This window comes from Moschus berezovskii, chromosome 24, assembly GCF_049115385.1.
Source record: "Moschus berezovskii isolate FMDL1 chromosome 24, NW_MosBer_1.0, whole genome shotgun sequence".
Taxonomy (NCBI): domain Eukaryota; kingdom Metazoa; phylum Chordata; class Mammalia; order Artiodactyla; family Moschidae; genus Moschus; species Moschus berezovskii.
This window is the reverse complement of record NC_142483.1, coordinates 44,986,026-45,007,027: the sequence shown is the minus strand read 5'-3', so window position 1 is coordinate 45,007,027 and position 21,002 is coordinate 44,986,026. Positions and strand designations below refer to the sequence as shown.

The following is a 21,002-nucleotide window of genomic DNA, read 5'->3' as shown; positions in this document are numbered from 1 at the left end:
TGGTACATTTTGTATTTGTTTTCTGTCTATTCTCCCTAGAAATGTAAGTTTCTAGGGACTTCACCTCTTTATTTATGTCCCTAAAGAGAAATGGCAACCCACTCCAGTGTTCTTGCCTAGAGAACCCCAGGGATGGTGGAGCCTGGTGGGCTGCCGTCTATGGGATCGCACAGAGTTGGACACAACTGAAGCGACTTAGCAGCAGCAGCAGCAGTGCCTAGAACAGCGTCTAGCACATGATTGGTACTCAGTGAATTGTTGAATGAACAAAGGAATAGAGAATGAGATGTTTAAGTAAGTGTTCAGTGAAAGCAAGAAGAAAACATATCAATAGAATAACACCTTGCTCATTCAACAAGCATTCGTCTAGCACCTACTGTGGCTTTGTGCTAGGTGCTAAGTGTATGTGGGATCCATATAGTCATGGCCCTTTCCCTTGAGACAGGAGAGAAAGAGGTATGAAACAAATGCTGGATAAATGAAGATGGGGTGCAGTTGCTGGGATTTGATAAAGACCAACTGGAACCAGCTGAAGCCAAGGTTGTTTTGAGAAGTCTGGTCATGGACCTTTAGTTCATTATATCTTTTTGTAATACCAAAAATCACTTCTTGGCCATGATAGTTCTGACACAGACCATCAAAGGCCAGAAAGTGGACAGTGGTCCAACTCCTGGGAAATACCCCCTCTTCCTGAAATAGCAATATTCCTGGAAATAGTAATATTCCTCCCACATGTTAGCATATTAAATTACTTAGCCCATGAAAACTACAACCTCATGCCCTGGTGCTGCTCTCACTTTCTGAGATAGTTCACATTTGGGCCTGTGGAGTGTGAATTCCTCTAAAAACACTTTCACTTTTCTTTGGCTTGCTATTGAATTCTTTCCTGCACAAAGGTAAGGACCCTCCCTTGGTGATCCATCCTAAAGACTCCTGTGGGTCCAAGGATGTGACATTTCCCTCTTTTGCAATACCCTTTTGGAGCCTCTTTCTGTCATCTTATATAGAGGGTGACAATTCCAGGAGTCCAAACTTAAAAGATTTAAGTATCAAAGAGGGAAGCAACATTCCAGTACCCTTTACACAGACCTAACAAGGCAATGGTTTTTCCCGTGGTCATGTATGGATGTGAAAGTTGGACTGTGAAGAAAGCTGATCGCCGAAGAATCGCTGCTTTTGAACTGTGGTGTTGGAGAAGACTCTTGAGAGTCCCTTATACTGCAAGGAGATCCAACCAGTCCATTCTAAAGGAGATCAATCCTGGGTGTTCATTGGAAGGACTGATGCTAAAGCTGAAACTGCAATACTTTGGCCACCTCATGCGACGAGTTGACTCACTGGAAAAGACTCTGATGGTGGGAAAGGTTGGGGGCGGGAGGAGAAGGGGACGACGGAGAATGAGATGGCTGGATGGCATCACCGACTCTGTGGACATGAGTTTGAGTGTACTCTGGGAGTTGGTGATGGACAGGGAGGCCTGGCGTGCTGTGATTCATGGGGTCGCGGCGAGTCAGACACGACTGAGCGACTGAACTGAACTGAACTTTACTCACAGAGAAGGCGATGGCACCCCACTCCAGTACTCTTGCCTGGAAAATCCCATGGACAGAGGAGCTGGTAGGCTGCTGTCCACGAAGAGTCGGACACGACTGAGCGACTTCACTTTCACTTTTCACTTTCATGCATTGGAGAAGGAAATGGCAACCCACTCCAGTGTTCTTGCCTGGAGAATCCCAGGGATGGGGGAGCCTGGTGGGCTGCCGTCGATGGGGTCACACAGAGTCAGACACAACTGAAGCGACTTAGCAGCAGTAGCAGCAGCAACTTTGCTCAGGGCGGTGGACAACTGCAAAGACTTCCTCATTCCAGGGAGGCAGTGTCCCTCCATCCTCATTTCAGCTTGATTTATATTCAACACCAGAGCTCCATTATCTCATCATTTGGGCAAGAGCTCCAATATTTTGGCCACCTGATGTGAAGAGTGAACTCATTAGAAAAGACTAATGCTGGGAAAGATTGATGGCATGAGGAGAAGGGGACAACAAAGGATGAGATACTTGGACTGCCTCACCGACTCGACATGAATTTGAGCAAACTCCTGGAGATGGTGAAGGACAGGGAAGTTCACGCTGTCACGAAGAGTTGGACGCGACTTAGGGACTGAACAACAGCAAGCCAATTCAAAGGAAGTCATTTGTAACCTATGTTATTTATGGTGAGAACTCTGGTTCACGAATAGATTGGGTATGTCACGAAGACATTCAGACGTTCGAGAAATTACTCTATTAAGCTCAGCTGCAATTCAAATTAAAACGGAAAGGTCCAATTCTTTAAGGAGGCAACAAGAATCCTGGGGGCCTGGGCCGTGTGATTCACCTCTGCATCCTTGGGTTCTGGAATACAGCCACGCCTGTTCTTTGGTTGAGAGGACTGAAGAACTAAGAACCCCGGAGCTCCGCCTTTCCTGCCACCACTGGGAAAGCTAGGAACCATAGAGATGTGGCTTCCTAGAGAGCCGAAACTGGGAGGTGGGGTGAGCCACCGGATGTCGCGATACCCGCGGGTCAGCCATTATTCTGGGCTTGAGGTGCTGTCGCGTCTATTTTTCGTGTCATCTCCTGGCGTCCCGGCGCCAAGGTGGTGGTCCCCAAGGCCGGAGCCGCCGCGGGAGACCCTGGTGAGCGGGGTGGGCTCGGGTCGGGTTGGCAGGCGCGGAGGGCGGCCCGGGTTGCGGCTTGAGCTCTCCAGGGCAGCTCAGCCCTCGCCGGTCCCTCTGCTTCTCACCCTCTGGGCGGTCCCTCCACCGCTTGCTTGAGATGGACGCCTAGGCTGCGGCTTGGGGAATATACTGAAGACAGCGCCTCTGTGTCTCTGTGTGTCTGTGGATTGGGTGTCGAGTCAGTGGAATGTCCTGCCCCTTTGAGAAGAGCGACCTCAGTAGCCAGGTTCTCAGCTCAAGTCTTTCTGCTTTTTTCTCAGTCTTCTCTGAGGCTGATGCTGGAAACAGCTTGACTTCTCTGGAGCAGGGGCTCCCAGAATACTTTTTTTTTTTTCCCTTGAAGGATGGATTGATTCCAATTTTTCTTTGTAATTTTATTGGCGTATACTTAGTTTTCAGTTTTATATTAGTTTTAGGTGTACAGCCAAGTGAGTCTGTTATACAAATATCCACTCTTGATTGTTTTCCTGTATAGGCCGTTACGGAGTATTGACTAGAGTTACCTCTGCCATACAGTATGTCTTTGTTAGTTATCTTTTTTTATGTATAGTAGTGTGTATATGTCATTCCCAATCTTCCAGTTTATCCCCCCCACACCAAGTCCCATTTAACATTTTGTAATGTACTAACACGTATATATGGAATTTAGAAAGATGATAACGATAACCCCGTAGAGGAGACAGCAAAAGAGACACAGATGTATAGAACAGTCTTTTGGACTCTGTGGAAGAGGGTGAGGGTGGGATGATTTGGGAGAATGGCATTGAAACATGTATATTATCATGTGTGAAACGAATCGCCAGTCCAGGTTCAATGCATGATACAGGATGCTCGGGGCTGGTGTACTGGGATGAACCAGAGGGATGGGATGGGGAGGAAGGTGGGAGGGGGGTTCAAGATGGGGAACACATGTACACCCGGGGCAGATTCATGTCAATGTATGGTAAAACCAATACAATATTGTAAAGTAATTAGCCTCCAATTAAATTAATGTAAAAAAGTAAAAAAATAAAATTTTGTAATGTAACGGTATTTAAGAAGCAAACCTAGACCATGCATATCACCATTGCCTCAGAAAATGTATTTTCACATTAAGTAAAAATGTGAGTAAATGCTGTCTTTTGCAAGAAAGGTCATTATCAACCTGTGAGTGATTGTGTATGGTTATTGTTTTAATGAACTGTTGTTTGGAAACCATTGCTTTAGAATAGTTGTTTGGGTTTCGGAAGTCTTTTCTTAGATGCAGAGTTATTTTGTACTTTTGGGGTTAGAATCCCTGAGATCAGAATTTGCTCCCATAACTGAACTAGTTGAGTGGCCTTGAGTGAATCGCTTAGCTCTTCCAAGACTTTTGTTCTTTTTAACCTGTGCTTACAAATCTTTCGTGAGAATATGCTTGAGAAAACAAGCATAATGTATGCTTAAGGATTTCTTATTTGTATCTTTGCAAAGTAAGAGTAAATAAAATTCTGATAATTTACTGTAGAAAATTATTTAGAAGTCTCTTTTCCCCCCAAGTTTTATTTGTAGACCCTATTTTTTTAGAACAGTTTTAGGTTCATAGGAAAATTAAGCAAAAAATACAGAAATTTCTCATATGTTCCCTGCCCCCACACTGCATAGCCTTCTCCAGTATCAACATCCCCCACCACTGGAGGGATAGAGTAGGAGTTTGGGGTTAGCAGAGGCAAACTAGTATTTATATAATGGATAAACAACAAGGTTCTATTGTCTAACTCAGGGAACTGGATTCAATATCCTGTGCCTTAATGGAAAAGAATATAAAAAAGCATGTATATGTATTTTTGAATCACTTTGCTGTGCAGCAGAAATTAACATGTATGGCAACTGTACGTCAATTAAAAAAAAATCCCTCATAGTTTTGCCTTTTCCAGAAGCCATGTAGTTGGAATTGTAAGGTTATTGGACTTTGAGATTAGCTTCTTTCACTGAGTAACATATGTTTACGTTTCCTTTGTATCTTTTCATGGCTTGATAGCTTCTTTTTAGTACTGAATAATATTCTGTTATCTGGATGTACCACAGTTTATCTGTTTACCCATTGAAGGATATCTTGGTTGATTCTTGGTGTTGACAGTTATGAATAAAGCTGCTAAAACATCCATGTGCAGGTTTTTGTGTGGACATAAGTCTTCAGTTCGTTTGGATGAATACTGAAAAGCGTGATTGCTAGAATTTATGGTAAGAGTATGTTTAGTTTTGTAAGAAAGGGCCAAACTGTCTTCCATAGTGGCTGTACTATTTTGCTTTCCTACCAACGGATGACAATTTCTGTTGTTCCACATCTTCACTGGCATTTAGTGTTGCCAGTGTTCTAGATTTTGGCCATTCTAATAGGTATGTAATGGTATTTCATCGTTTTAACTTGCATTTCCCTGATGACATATATGATGCAGAGCATATTTTCATGCAGTTATTTGAAATCTGTATATCTTCATTGGTGAGGTGTATGTTTAGGTCTTTGGGCCATATTTTATCTTCTTATTTTGGCCATGATGGGGCTTATGGCTCTTTGTTCCCTGGCCAGGGATTAAACCTGGGCCCCCAACAGTGGAAGCTACAAGTCCTCATCACTGGACTGCCAGGGAATTCCCCTTTGGGTCATTAAAAAAGATTTATATATTTTTAACTGTGCTGGGCCTTTGTTGCTGTTCTCAGGCTTTCTCTAGTTCAGGCAAGTCAGAGCCACGCTGCATTGTGGTATGCAGACTTCTCATTTTGGTTGCTTCTCTTGTAGAGGAGGGGCTCTGTGTGCGTGGCCTCTGTAGTTGTGGTGCAAGGGCTTAGTTGCTCCTCGGCATATGGTATCTTCCTGGACCAAGAATTGAACCTGTGTCCCCTGCTTTGGCAGGTGTATTCTTAACTGCTAAATCACCAGAGAAGCCCACATGGGCATATTTTAATTGAGTTATTTGTTTTCTTAATTGTTGAGTTTTAAGAGTTCTTTGTATGAAATATACAAAGGAAGGATATTAGGCTTTTATGAAGTATGTGTGTCTTTTGCAACTATTTTCTTTCAGTCTATGGGTTGTCTTCTCATTCTTGACATTGCTTTTTCCAGAGCAGAATTTTTGAATTTTAATGAAGTCTACCTATTACTTCTTTCAGGGATCATGCCTATTGAATGTATCTAAAAAGCTGTCACCATACCCAAGGTCATCTTGGTTTTCTCCTAGGTTATCTTCCAGGATTTTTATAGTGCTGTATTTTATATTTAGGTCTCTGACCCATTTTGGGTTAATTTTTGTGAAATATGTAAAGTTTGTGTCTAGATTGATTTTTTTTTTTTGCATGTGAATAGCTGGTTGTACCAGCACCATTTGCCGAAAAGACTATCTTTGTTCCATCATATTACCTTAATTCTATCAAAGATCAGTTGACTCTATTCATGTGGGTCTATTTCTGGACTTCCTGTTCTGTTTCATTGATTTGTCTGCGCTTTGCCAATACTTCACTGTCTAACTGTAACTTTTTAGAAAGTCTTAATGTTAGGTATTGTCAGTCCCTCAACTCTGGGTAGTATTGGGTAGTGTCAGTCCCTCAACTTCACAATACTGAGGGAGAAGTCCTTCAGTATTGTGTTGGTTATTCTGGGTCTGTATTCTCTCCAGGTGAAGTTTAAAATCAGTTTGTCAATATCTACAAAATAGCTGGGTGAGTTATTGAAGTTGCATTGACTCTATAGATAAAGTTGAGAAAAACTGGAATTTTGACAGTACTCTTTCTAGTCATGAGCATGGGATAGAAATAGTTTTTTAAAATACATTTCCATCACCCCCAGATCAGTGATCAAAGAACTGCTCAGTTTCTTTTCTCAAGTGTTCTCTCCCTACTAATACTCTAGAACTTTATTTGCTTAGACTACAGATTTCCCCTAATATCTGAAAATAGTGTTCTTATGAAACCTTCATAAGCTCAAATGGTGTAAAGCAAAGGAGCAGTTCCCTTAGGACGCATCTTGCTAACAGATGCACAAAGTAAAACTGGATAAAGTACAGATGTTCACAGACACAGGTTAAGTCCGTGGCGGCTTGATGCTGAGATACTGAGTGTAGTTCCTATGGAACGGGCTTGGCAGTGCCACTCTGGCTACTTGGGGTACCTCTGGTTACCTCTCTGTAGCCTTTAGCATCTGTTTCTGTTTACTTACCTCTTCACTCTATTTCTACAACCTTACCTCAAAGTTTTCTTCCTTTCTCTGATTTGTACAGAACATTTCTAACAGAGCTATATGTGTTGTCACTTCCTTGCTTTAGAAATTACAGTTTTTTCCTGGAATGGCTTTCCTAATATTCCAGTGATCTTTTTATTTTTTCCTTAATGCCCAACCCAAAATTACCTCCATGAATTCTTTGTGCTTGTTTGTCCTCCTGTTAATTGTACTTGCGCTTTGTATTGAGATTATATTTTATTTTGCTGTCCTCTGCTCCATTATAAGCATAAACTTTAAGGGTCCACATGTTAAATAAAATTAATGGCATTCAGATATGTCACTGATAGTGATGTAACCATTACAGCCTTAAAAGTGTAAACTATTCCTACCTTTCTGCTAAACAGTTTCTTTTCTGGGGATTTTTCCTGAAAAAATAAGCAGAAATGTAACCAAAAATTCTTTAGCAAAGCATTGTAGCTTAATTTGTAATAGGAGAAAATTGTAAATAATTAAATGTCCAACAGCAGTGGATTATTTAAGTATGAATGGATTGATACACTCTTAAAAATAATGATTAAAGGATATTTGATATTAGACTTCCATGGTGGTCCAGTTGTTAAGACTCTGGGCTTCCAATTCAGGGTGTGCAAGTTCAGTCCGTTGTTGCAGAACTCAGATCCCACATGCCTCGTGGCAAGAAAGAAAGGAATTTCATGTTTTTGGTATCAGCAGTGGTCTGGATAACATGGATATTAATGTCCCTAGAGCCTTGGGCTGGGGCTTCTGTCAAAGGAGAAACTGCCCAGAATCTAGAACTCTGCATTCAGCAAGGTTTCTTCTACTGGGGGCTAACTGGGGTGCAGAAAATCTGATTGTGTCTCTGGTTTAACTTTAACAATGATTTCTTTAGGTCTTATGGATGATGTTCTTCAAGCTCTAAGGAAGAAGTCAAGCAAGGATTGAGGGACCCTGGAGAGGAGCCTGTCTTAGATGGCAACAATGACAAGAGAAAATTGGGCCCACAATGCTCTGCGACAAGAGGGCCTTGTTAAAGGGAAGGATGATACCTGGAAGTGGGGAACCAGCTTCCAAGGGAGTAGCTCCACTGTTTGGGAGACCTCCCACCTGCACTTTAGACAGTTACGTTATCATGAGACATCTGGACCCCAGGAGGCACTAAGCCGGCTCCGGGAGCTCTGTCGCCGGTGGCTGAGGCCGGAAGCACGCACCAAAGCCCAGATCCTGGAGCTCCTGGTGCTGGAGCAATTCCTGAGCATCCTGCCTGGAGAGATACGGACCTGGGTGCAGATCCATCGGCCTGGGAGTGGTGAGGAGGCCGTGGCCCTGGTAGAAGAGCTGCAGAAAGACCTTGATGGACCAACATTAAAAGTGAGAAAGGGAAAGTGGGGAGTAGGCCCAGGACAGGCTGGGATAGAAAATGATCCTGTGATTTTCATTAACAGTAACACAGCAGCAACCCTTATGCTAATTAAAACAGGTTCATGAGCTATTCAGACCATAGAATATCTGTCTGGAGAAATGGATTTATGGTTGGGATCTTTGGACAAATTCAAAATCAACACAGAGCATTGACTCTGCTTTGTCTCCCTGGGTGATGCTTGTTAATTCTGAGTTTGATTCAAGAATATGAAGAGCATAATGTTCCTAAGAGGTCCTCTAAACAGAAGCAAGTATATTGTTTGTAAAGTCTGTTTGGATTGGTGTTGTAAACCTGGAGTATGAAAAGTTGTGAAGAACAAGAATGAAGCTTTCTATATCTGGAAAGACCACTCCATGTGTTCCCCTACTGGGGACTGTGTGAGACAAGAGATTGATTACCTCTGATAAGATTTTATATCCTTGGCTATTAAATTGGGATCTTAACATGGTTTCTAGTATGTGTCAGATCTCTTTCTGTCGATCTGGAGCCCACTAGAAACATTTCTATATGAAAAGTCTGAAATATAATTTGGGAGGGATATCAAGGATGGGCGTGTTTGTTTTAATCATGAAAATGAAGAATTTTAGCTGTGTTTTTCGTTACTAATCACTAAGCCATCGTTCTCATTCAAGGGATAAAAAATGGAGGCAGGAAAAGGTTCACTGCATTGCCTTTGTGAAACATCTAGTTAGCAGCAAAACCAGATGTCTAGACTTCTATTGTTCCTTCTATTGGAGCAGGAGGGGGTGAGAAAAGGTGTGAATAAGTAGAACCCAGTGTTTTAGATTAAACCTGAAGCTGAAGACTTTTAGATTTAGATTAAGTCTGAAGCTCTTAATTGCCTGTTACTTCCCATTCCCTCCTTAACCCACACCCAGGTCTGGCTTCTGTTTCTACCGTTCTGTTCAGTCTCTTCTGGGAAAGGTCACCAGTACCATCAGTGGGGCTAGAGGGCAGCTCCATTGTTCTCAAGGCAAAGCTTTCCTGCTGTTTTGATGCTCCATACTTGAGGTGGGTCACTCTCATCTCACAGTTCTAGACTATATGGGCAGAAAGAGGTCCATGGTGGTTAGGTGAGTTCATTTGCTGGGGGTACAGAAGAGTCAGCTTATTTCGTTCTGCTTGTTCCCAGGTTCCAGCCTTTGTCCAGGACCAGGACACTCTCCAGGAGGGTCTGAGTACTCCAGGAATAGCACTTCCTCATGCACCCACTGGCAGCCACATATCAGCTGAAATTCACTCAAATTCTCTTACTGACCCAGTGGTGTTTGGCTTGCTCCAGGATACTCAACATGGTAACTTACCCTGTGGGTCTGGCTTTGGACATCCTCAGGACTCTTGCTGGGTCTCACCTCCCTACTCCCAGATAGCTACTTCCTCTTCTGCCATTCTATGAGTCCCTGAGGATACCAAACTCTTCTTTTCTCCCTCGTGTCATTGCTTGGGTCCCTCTGACCCTTTATCCATTCTTATTACTATTTTTGCACTTTTCCAGCCCTGCTCATGGGGGTCAGAAAAGATTTGTGTGTCATTTTCTAGCCATTAATGCCTAGTTCTGGTAGTTATGTGTCTTTCTGAACTCCTGTTTTATAGAAGATAAACTTACTGGATTTGGACAGGAATGACAGTTATCTCATATGCAGCTTTTTCTCCTTCTTCAGATTCTCCTGCCCCTGAAGCTTCTGCCCTTTCCCAGGAAGAGAACCCCAGAAACCAATTAATGGCTCTTATGCTCTTGACAGCGCAGCCCCAGGTAAGATTTTCGACCTCTTTTCTTCCTAAGGCCCTATCTGCACTACCTAATTGTGGCTCAGACGTACACTCACTCATCCTAGTGCTTGGGTGTCCAGTCAGCTCCCATCTTTGAATCAAGGTCCCTGCTACTGAAGTGCAGAGCTCATGTGGGATCTCCTGTGTCTCTCTGATATCCCACCTCATGCCCTCATAACATATCTCTTCCCCAAAAGTGAAAGTAACCCTTCAATAGGGGAGCTTCCTGGGAATGGATAATCTCACACATACCTGTCATTTCAGGAATTGGTGATGTTTGAGGAGGTATCAGTATGCTTCACTTCAGAAGAATGGGCATGTTTGAGCCCAGTTCAGAGGGCCTTGTACTGGGATGTGATGCTGGAGAATTACGGAAATGTGACTTCCTTAGGTAAGGACCTTTTCTTCCCATAATTTGTACCTTTACTTCATCAGCTTTTATTTTTCTTCTTTCTTTTTCTTTTTACACCCCCATGACTCCCTGCAGTATAAGTGCAGATTCTTAACCACTGGACCATCAGGGAAATCCCAGCTTTTGTGGGACTTTTTGCTACGCTAATTATGAACATAGCGTAGCATACATATTTTGAAAAATACTCGAAGGAAAAAAATTTTTAAACCGATTTTTTATTAACAACTACCCTCATAATTTTGATATTTTACCTTTCTGGCTTTTTCTATGTATTTGAGAGGTTTTTTTTTTAGATTGTTTTGAGAGTGTGTGTCTGTGAATATGTATAGTTTTATAGCTTGCTTTCTTTGCATTTACCTCAACTTGTATTATCACACATTCTTTGCAAACATTATCCGTATTGGCTGTATAATTTGTGTCATAATTTAGTTAGCCATTTCTGTATTTTAGATAATTACTGTAATAATCTTTCTTTTAATAATGTTTCTTTTTATTTTTAATTTGTCATTATTTTTTAGAAGTAGAATCACTAGGCCTAAATTGATTATTTTAAGGCTCTTGCTTCCTACTGCCAAATTGCTTTCCATATTGATGTCAGTCCTCTCTGCTTTTACCAACTGTACACAAGAACCACTCCTTTGGCTCTGCCTTCATTGATGCTGAGTAGTCCCACTCTTTTAAATTGTTGTTAATATAATTTTTTAAGTTATAATATCTATTCTGAAGTGCGTTTCTTTGCTTAGTAACAAGAGTATTTTTTAAAAACCTTTTAGCCATTTATGTTTCTGACAAACATTAAACATGGACATGCTGCTATGTAATGGCAACTCTGGGAATGATGTGATTCTTCTCTTAAGTAGCATGGTTTGGGAGATGAATACAGAAAGAATAAACAAGGCAAAGTGAAATAATTGGAATTAGGGTGGCATAAGTCTCTTGAGGTGGAAATGGAGAGGACAAAGCAACCAGTACCATTCCTGGGAGTTAGAAAAGGCCATGAAGGAGGTAGCTTTGTATTTCATTGTCTGAGTATCATTCTTTACATTGGCGGCTTTAAGATACTGAACATTATATATCATTACATTTGTTCATGCTGCCTTTGTCTGTTTCAGGCCTGTTTTAAAAGTGCCTTCAGGTAGATCTTACATAATTTTGGTTACATTGACTCTTTGGAATAGGAATCTTTTCTGATATTTTCTAATTGATCAGTTTGCATACATGAAAATATTTAATTTTTGTATGTTAATTTTGTACTTAGCAACCTTAGTAAATTTCTTTATTGTTCATAGTAATTTATACTGTATATTTTTACTTTTATAAGGATATGTCTTTTAGTTTGTCTGTTAGTATCTCAGCTGTGGTGTGATGGTCAAATATTTTGCAGATTTGATATTTTGATATATATTCCTAAACTCCTTTCTAGCAGAGATGTACCAATTTATACATCCACACAAAGAGCCCAAGAGGGCCTATTTCCCCTGTGTGTGCTTGTGATTTGGTCACTTTTAAATCTTTGCTAGCAAGATGAACAATCCTACCCTTTGGGGTCTTTTTTTCCATTTCTTTGATTATTAGTATTATTATGTTTGTTGTTATTTTATGTTTATTCATATCTTTTCTACATATTTCTTTTGTTTATTAGAACTGGTAACCCTTTGTCACATGTTGTACGTTTTCCCATTTGTTTGCCTTTCTGTGCTGATTATGAGTTTAAGTCTTAGAAAATCTTTCAAATAGAAATATTTTCCTGTATGGTGTCTTTCTCCATAAAAATACAATTTTTTAAATCACATGTATTTTATTCAGACATTTTCATTGTTTCATTTTTATATTTATGCAGAATGACCTGGGAATCCAATTTGTTTGTTTGCTCGCTTTTTTGTTTAATCCAAGTGATTTTCAGTAGTTCTAGTGCGATTTACTATATAACCCATCTTTCTTTTTAGAAATTTTAAAACATGTTTGATGGGTTAATTAATTTTATGAAAAACACTCACCATAGTTCCATAGCTTATGCTGTAAGCTAAAATAAATTACAAGTGGGTCTAAATAAAGGTTAAACTTAAAAAAATAAAATAGAATTCCTTATTTATTCTAGCTCTCTGAGGAAAAAGAAATTTGAATCAACTTTGATAAGTAAGATATGCTCTAACTGCAGTGTTGTTGGGGCTTTGGGCAAGCAGATACCAAGGTACTTACGTTCTTTGACCTAGTAGTTCTGATTTGAGGAGGATACCTTAAGGAAATGGTTCAGAAAGAGGAAAAATGAGTAATATGTCTAAAGACAGTCCCAGCAAAGAATTGACAATGATTAAAATTTGGGAACAACCAAATTTCATCAGATAAAGTACTACATAGCCCATGGTGTTCTGACCTGGGCATAGACTGTGACACTATCAAATTTGACAGTTTTATGTACTCACTTTCTGTGCATTAATAAGCTGGTAGAAAAGCAGACTTCAGGGCTTCCCTGTTGGCTCTGTGGTAAAGGATCCATCTGCCAATGCAGGAGACATGGGTTCGATCCCTGGTCTGGGAAGATCTCATATGCTGCAGAGCAACTAAGGCATTGCACCATCACTATTGAGCCTGTGCTTTGGAGCCTGGCAGCCACAACTACTGAAGCCCACATGCCGTAGAGCCCGTGCTCTGCAAAAGGAGAAGCCACCACAATGAGAAGCCCACACACTGCAACTAGAGAGTAGCCCTGCTTGCTACAACTAAAGAAAAGCCCAAGCAGCAGTGAAGACCCAGCAAAGCCAAAAAATAACTTTTTAAAAAAAGAGCAAACTCCCAGATAGCTTGCACATACTTTTTCAATATGTAAAAGAATTGTAAATGTTCATTTAAGAGATTGGAATAGAATTTAAAGGCAGTTATTCAAGAAATATTAAGTATCTCACACATCAATCTTAATCCCTGCCTTAAAGTACATTCAAGTTGAATTGACAGACATTTACAAAAATAAGTACAATACAGTGTAACAAATGCTATATAATAAAAGTATGTGTAAGTGTGGGAGCACATAGGAGCTTGGTATGATGAAAGAACTGGGAGAGTAGGAGGAGAGGTGGGTCGTTTAGAGAAAGATTTACAGAGGGAAGTGACTTTTTTGTGGGAAAGGGGCTATACCACCTGTGGGATCTTAGTTCCCCAACCAGAGATTGAACCTGAGCCCCAGCAGTGAAAATACCAAATCCTAACTACTGGACTGCCAATGAAATCCCAGGTACTATTAATATGATTTCTTAATTTTCCTTTTTTTTTTGGATTGTTCAGTGCTGTGGTACAGAAATACATTGATTTTTGTATATTAATATTTATCCTACAACCTGGCTGAACCTACTTAGTTTGGGTAGTTTTTTGGTTGCTTCTTTCAGTTCAGTTCAGTCACTCAGTCGTGTCCGACTCATTGCGACCCCATAGACTGCGTCATACCAGGTCTCCCTGTCCATCACCAACTTCTGGAGTTTACCCAGATTCATGTCCATTGAGTTAATGGATACCATCCAACCATCTTATCCTTTGTCATCCCCGTCTCCTCCCACCCCCAATCCCTCCTAGCATCAGACTTTTTTCCAGTGAGTCAACTCGTCGCATGAGGTGGCCAAAGTATTGGAGTTTCAGCTTTAGCATCAGCCCTTCCAATGAACACTCAGTACTGATCTCCTTGAAGATGGACTGGTTGGATCTCTTTGCAGTCCAAGGGACTCTCAAAAGTCTTCTCCAACACCACAGTTCAAAAGCATCAATTCTTTGGTGCTAAGCACAATGATGTATTACATTACTTGATTATCTGATGTTATACCAATATTTGCCTTCCTGTGATAAGTTCCACTTGGTTATGGTGTAGAATTCTTTTTATGTGTTGCTGGAGTCAGCTAATATTTGGTGAGATTCTTTTTTTTTGTTTGTTTTACTTATTTGGCTGTGCTGGTTCCTCATTGCTGTGTGGGCTCTTTTCTAGTTGTGGAGAGCAGGAACTACTCTCTAGTTACAGTGCACGGGCTTCTTGTGGTGGTGGCTTCTCTTGTTGCAAAGCACAGGCTCTAGGATATGCAGGCTTCAGTTGTTGCGGTTCTTGGACTCTAGAACACGGGCTCAGTAGCTATGGCTTAGTTTTTCTGTGGCATGTGGTATCTTCCCAGACCAGACATTGAACCCCTGTCTGTTGTATTGGCAGGCAGATTCTTTACCACTAACCACCAGGAAACCCCTGTTGAGGATTCTTATGTCTCTATTCATAAAAATATGGTTGTTTGTAGTTTTGTCTGTTTTTGTAATGTCTTTGTCTGCTTTTAGTATGTAGGTAATACTGGCCTCATAGAATTAGCTGGGAAGTGTTCCCACCTTTTTTGTTTATTAGAAGAGTGTGTGAAGAATTGGTATTCATTCTTTTAATGTTTGGTATAATTCATCAGTGGAACAGTTTGGGTTTTGGCTTTTCTTTGTGGGTAGTTCTTTGTCTACTGATTCTATTTCATTGCTTATTATGGAACTATTCAGATTTTCTGTGTCATCCCGAGTCAATTTTAGTACATTGTGTCTTTCTAGAAATTTGGCCATTTCATTTTTTTGGCCATACCATCTTAAGTTGTTCAGTTGGCACAGAATCATTCATGGTATTCCCTTAAAACTTTTTTTTTTTCCTTTAAGATCAGCGGTAATTCTAATGGGGGTGACTTTTGTACTTAGTTTTTAAGCCTATAAGTTTGGGCAGGTAGCAAATTGGAAAGAGGAAGAGCAAATTCAGGAAGAGAAAGGGGCATGGGCAGTGATAGGGAAGCAAGCAAAAACATGACATGTTTGGGCATCTGTACATAGTTTTACATGCCTAGAGTCTATAGGCATAAAGGGTACTAATAATAAGTGAAGCCAGAAAGATAGCATATAGTGGAGGATAGCATCTCTTGGGCTGTTCTTGTCATTTGTGCATTATACTATAGGCAATGAAGCATTATTTGTTTTGAGCAGGTGAGTGATATGATCAAATATACGTATTGGAAAGATAATTAGCAATGGAGTGGACATGGATTAGAGGACTGGGGAGGATTGGAGGTAGGGAAGCCTGTCTTTTTCTTGCCTGCTTAACCAAAGATTGCAGAAAGTAATCAGCTCCGTCTATCATTCTGATATTTTTTTCCCAAGTCCCTTAAAGCTCATTAGGCCCACACATAGTCTTATTTCTATACTAAAATTTCATTTATCCAGCTAATTAGCTAGTGTATATATAAGTCTTTCATTTTTTAACCATTTTCCGTTTCTGTTTATCCACTTGCAACACTTCTATTTCTTAAAATGCTTCTACTTCCTTAAAGAAGGAAAACTTTCCTTTTAACCACCATTCTGCTTAAATTGTAAAACCAGTCTATTAACACTCCTTTCCTATGTATTTTCTCTCCGTGTAGGTAGAAGAATACTGTTTTTATACTCAAATAGAAGATAGTGTTATTATTATTTAGATAATTTGGGGAACTAGTTCATAATTTTTCTCACATTTGGATGGTGAAAATGAGTTTCCAAAACATTTAAAATATATATCATTTCATATTTTAAAATATTTGAGAATATTAAGAGTCATAAAGAGGTTAACTAGTTTAGCCTCATTATTTTATAGATGTTTTCATAGTTTTTAATGTCTCTGTATTTTTTCTTTTCATTCAGTATTTTTTATATATAACTACATGATGGAGTCTAATGTAGACCTGATATTTTTGTGAAATTTTGAAATTTCCATTTCTCAATTTTAAAAGAAGAATTTGAGGTGTTAAGTTGCTTTTTTAATAGATTTTTTTCCTGTAGATTAATTACTTTCAAGTAATTAAAAAATGTTGGTGCACTTGACTCTTCAAAAGTTAAAGATGTCCTTCAGAGTTTTTAGCTACATTTTCTTTCTTTGAGAGTTCCCATCTTCTTAACATTAAGAAGAAGAAAAAGATAGTTCTTTATAAGCCCCCTCCAGCTTCATGAGCTTATATGTGAACCACCTGTATTAAGATCCTTCTCTAGTTCTTCTTGCATCTGTTTATTCAACATCCTTTCTATGTTTCCATCTGCTGCCTGAAGGCAATGAGCTTTGAAGTATCTCAGAATGAACTCTGTGTTAATCCATTTACAACATTCTGTCAGTGTAGCATTCTGCTTTGTACTCCCATTTAATGAAAAGCTTTTCCTTTTTGTATGCATGTAAAAGTATCCTTCTAGTTGTTTTAAAGTCTTTTGAAGATCTTGTTGTTGCTGACACAGGGATACGGTAATATTTGCATTTTTAATTTCTTTTACCAGAATGGGAGAACATGACTGAGAATGAGGAGGTGACATCCAAGTTGAGCATGTCTCAAAGAGCAGATTCTCAGAGAGGAATATCAAAAAGATTTCAAGGCGGTGTTCCCCAGCTTCTTGACTTTGAGGAAGAGTGTGAATGGCAAGTTTTTTCAAGTCAATGGGGAAATGAAGCAAGGCAAAGAGATACACTGAAGAAAGGTTCCCTGTGTGAACGAGACAAGAAAAAAAGGACTCTACCAGAAAAACGAGGCCAAAAGTGGAAGGAATTTGAAGAAAGCTTGGCTTCAGATTCAGCTTTTTCTGAAAGTTTAATAGGTGCTGAAGGAAAGAAGCTGTATAAATGTGATATATGTTGTAAACATTTCAATAAAATCTCCCATCTTATAAATCATCGGAGGATCCACACTGGGGAGAAACCTCATAAATGTAAGGAGTGTGGAAAAGGCTTTATTCAGCGCTCAAGCCTTCTAATGCATTTACGAAACCATTCTGGTGAGAAACCTTATAAATGTAATGAATGTGGGAAAGCCTTCTCTCAGAGTGCTTACCTTCTAAACCATCAGAGAATCCACACTGGGGAGAAACCTTATAAATGTAAGGAGTGCGGAAAGGGCTTCTATAGGCACTCAGGCCTTATTATACATCTAAGACGCCATTCTGGGGAGAGACCTTATAAATGTAATGAATGTGGCAAAGTTTTTTCTCAGAATGCTTACCTCATTGACCACCAGAGGCTCCACAAAGGAGAAGAACCTTATAAATGTAACAAGTGTCAGAAAGCTTTCATTCTGAAGAAGAGCCTCATTCTGCACCAGAGAATCCACTCTGGGGAAAAACCCTATAAATGTGATGAATGTGGAAAAACTTTTGCCCAGACCACTTACCTGGTGGACCATCAGCGGCTCCACAGTACAGAGAACCCATATAAATGTAAAGAATGTGGAAAAGTTTTCATTCGAAGCAAAAGCCTCCTCCTACACCAGAGAGTTCACACAGAAAAGAAGACTTTTGGTTGTAAAAAATGTGGGAAGATTTTCACTTCTAAGTCAAGTCTCATTGACCATAAAAGGATGCATAGCAGAGAGAAGCCTTATAAATGTAATGAATGTGGGAAAGCCTTCACTCAGAGTGCTTACCTTTTTGACCATCAGAGACTGCACAATGGGGAGAAGCCCTACGAATGTAATGAATGTGGGAAAGTTTTCATCCTGAAAAAGAGCCTCATTTTACATCAGAGGTTCCACACTGGAGAGAATCTCTATGAATGTAAAGACTGTGGCAAAGTCTTTGGTTCTAACAGAAACCTCATTGACCATGAGAGACTCCACAATGGGGAGAAGCCCTATGAATGTCGAGAGTGCGGGAAAACCTTCATTATGAGCAAAAGTTTCATGGTCCATCAGAAGCTCCACACACAAGAGAAGGCCTACAAATGTGATGATTGCGGGAAGGCTTTCAGTTACAACTCAAGCCTGCTGGTACATCGGAGAATCCACACCGGGGAAAAGCCCTTTGAATGCAGTGAATGTGGAAGAGCTTTCAGTTCTAATAGAAACCTCATTGAACATAAGAGAATCCACAGTGGTGAGAAACCGTATGAGTGTAATGAGTGTGGCAAATGCTTCATTCTGAAGAAGAGCCTCATCGGCCATCAGAGGATTCACACAAGGGAAAAATCTTACAAATGTAATGACTGTGGGAAAGTCTTCAGTTACCGCTCAAACCTTATAGCCCATCAGAGAATACACACTGGTGAGAAGCCCTATGCATGTAATGAGTGTGGGAAGGGCTTTACTTACAATAGAAATCTTATTGAGCATCAACGAATTCACAGTGGAGAAAAAACCTATGAATGCCATATATGTAGAAAAGTGCTTACCTCTAGTAGAAATCTTATGGTACATCAAAGAATACATACTGGAGAAAAACCTTATAAATGTAGTGAGTGTGGAAAAGACTTTAGTCAGAACAAAAACCTTGTTGTACATCAGAGAATGCACACTGGGGAAAAACCATATGAATGTGAAAAGTGTAGAAAATCTTTTACTTCTAAGAGGAATTTAGTTGGCCACCAGAGAATCCACACAGGAGAGAAACCATATGGGTGTAATGACTGTAGTAAAGTTTTCAGGCAAAGAAAAAACCTGACTGTACATCAGAAAATTCATACAGATGAAAAAAACTGTGACTGTGATGACTCTGAAAAAGAATTCTCTCAGTCTTCAAATCTTCATCTTCAACAAAAAATCCATTCTTTGGAGGATTTTGGGTCATATTCTCTTGGGTCCAAATTCTCTTGGGTCCAAAATGCCAATGAGTCCAAGATCAAGATTCAGAAAATCTAGTATTGTGTAAAATGGAATAGCATCCCTACCTCTGTAAGTGACTGTTGGATAAATGTCAGCATACGGTTTTTATAAGGAAAAAAAAAGTCATGATTGACCCTTTTGTAGACAAGTATGTTGCATGAGGCAGAAAGTTAATCTAGACTTTTAAGACTACGAAAACAAGCCAAATTCTAGTTAAAAGATACTCTGTTCCAAATCATTTCTTATGAACCTAGAAAAGGACCTTGAAGCACTTAAAGATTCTGAAGAAACTGAATTATGATTTATAAGATATAATGATGATGTTGTAAATGATAGCAAAAATATCTTTGTATTAAAAAGTGTATGTTTTGAAAAGATGCATATATATGGTACATCTTAAAGATAGTATCACTGCTAGAGAATGTCTATACAGACAGTGTGATTAAGACATACAGAACATGAAGTTGGGTGGGCAGGACTGCTCTTTGAGGACAATTTAAGTACACTGGATTTGGAATCTGAAAACCTAGGTTTGGATCCTGGCTCTTTGACTTACGAGCTCTGTGATGTTATTAAATCAGTCTCTTAAGTCTCAGTTTCTCTGTCAGTCAAATACTGGCATAACGCCTACTTCATAGAATTGTTTTGAGCATTTAGTAAAAGGATCATGTGACAGTACTTTATGAAATAATTTAATCGTCAATAAAATTGGATAAAAGAGATATGGTTGAAATCTGGAAAATTGCATAATGTAGTGTTTGTTCATCAAGTTAATATTCGGACTTCGTGAAACTCAAAAGTTTAATTTTTATAGTAAAAGGAAGTATGGTGGATTTTTAACTTTGGGAGTTAGTACTCTAAAAAAACTTTAAAAACAGCTTTTTAAATGTTTAAGGGAGATAATATATACCTGTGTTTTTATGGAAAAAAAATATTGGCTTACTAAATAATGTCTGGCTGTTAATTTGATGCCAATAAAAAACAGTTTATTTTTCAACCTTTGAATTTTAAACCTAGCAGACGTAGAGTGTCAAAATAGAAGGACAGTCCTATGTCACTTTCCTTGCTGACAGGGAAAAATCCTTAACCTCAGCCCCAGAGCTGATTATCTCTGCTACTGTCATTCTCACTTCTAATCAGTATTTCGTTGGTGACATACAAATGACTTGTTACTCAAGAAACAACATTCTATCCCAGCACTCAGCTTACCACATAAGTTTTTTTACACAGCCAAGCCCTTCAAATCTCTGATTATACAAATTCAGAATCCATCTCTGAGTGGTCAGGCCCATTTAATTCCAGTGAACCAATCATTCATTCTGTACCTTTTGTACACTTGTAAACTTAATTCTTCTTGTATTCTTGGTTTAGTAATTTTATGTTGTAACTCTCAGAATGCCAGTTCTGTCACTGAAGTACAAATACCTTAATACTGGGATTTTGTTTCCTGATACTTAGCAGTATTGCAGTGGTGTGTTGATTATAGTAAGTGTTACGAATTCAACCCCGAAGTTCTTTGAGGGCTGGTTCCTTTTTAGACTGAAAGGACCAAGAGTGAAAACTGGTAGGGGCCTGAGTTAAAAGTCTGAAGGCCCTAAGAGTCAGATTCTGCCACTTTTCCTTGGACAAATGGTTTCATTTCTTGGAGCCTTGGCTTCTTCATTTGTTAAACAGAAGGAAGAATATCTACCTCCCTAAGTTGTTACGGGGTAATGAATATGAAGATGTTTTATGTCCATACTGAAGAAAAATTACCCCATTATGTAATAATCACATGTACTTTAACAATGGAGAGATCTGGCATTTACCTCTTAATCAGTTTAACAAAATGTAACATTGCTGAGACAACTCACATAATGTGCTTCCCTCCACATGTAATGTGACAAGCCAAA

General features: G+C 39.6%; 1 protein-coding gene across 2 annotated transcripts; it reads left to right on the top strand.

Annotated features, from left to right (window-relative positions):
* Positions 1 to 1,665: 1,665 nt before the first annotated feature.
* On the top strand, positions 1,666 to 19,832 carry ZNF197 (zinc finger protein 197). Of its 2 annotated transcripts, none has more exons than XM_055414469.2 (6): positions 1,666 to 2,677; positions 7,804 to 8,282; positions 9,467 to 9,629; positions 9,996 to 10,087; positions 10,369 to 10,495; positions 16,802 to 19,832. In XM_055414469.2, the coding sequence occupies exons 2-6, from the start codon at positions 7,884 to 7,886 to the stop codon at positions 19,144 to 19,146; spliced, it is 3,126 nt and encodes a 1,041-aa protein (XP_055270444.1). In that variant the 5' UTR covers positions 1,666 to 2,677; positions 7,804 to 7,883; the 3' UTR covers positions 19,147 to 19,832. The 2 variants fall into 2 exon arrangements, with proteins under 2 accessions (XP_055270444.1, XP_055270445.1); XM_055414470.2 differs by lacking the exon at positions 1,666 to 2,677 and adding an exon at positions 9,213 to 9,345 and having other exon boundaries at positions 8,203 to 8,282.
* Positions 19,833 to 21,002: the final 1,170 nt, after the last annotated feature.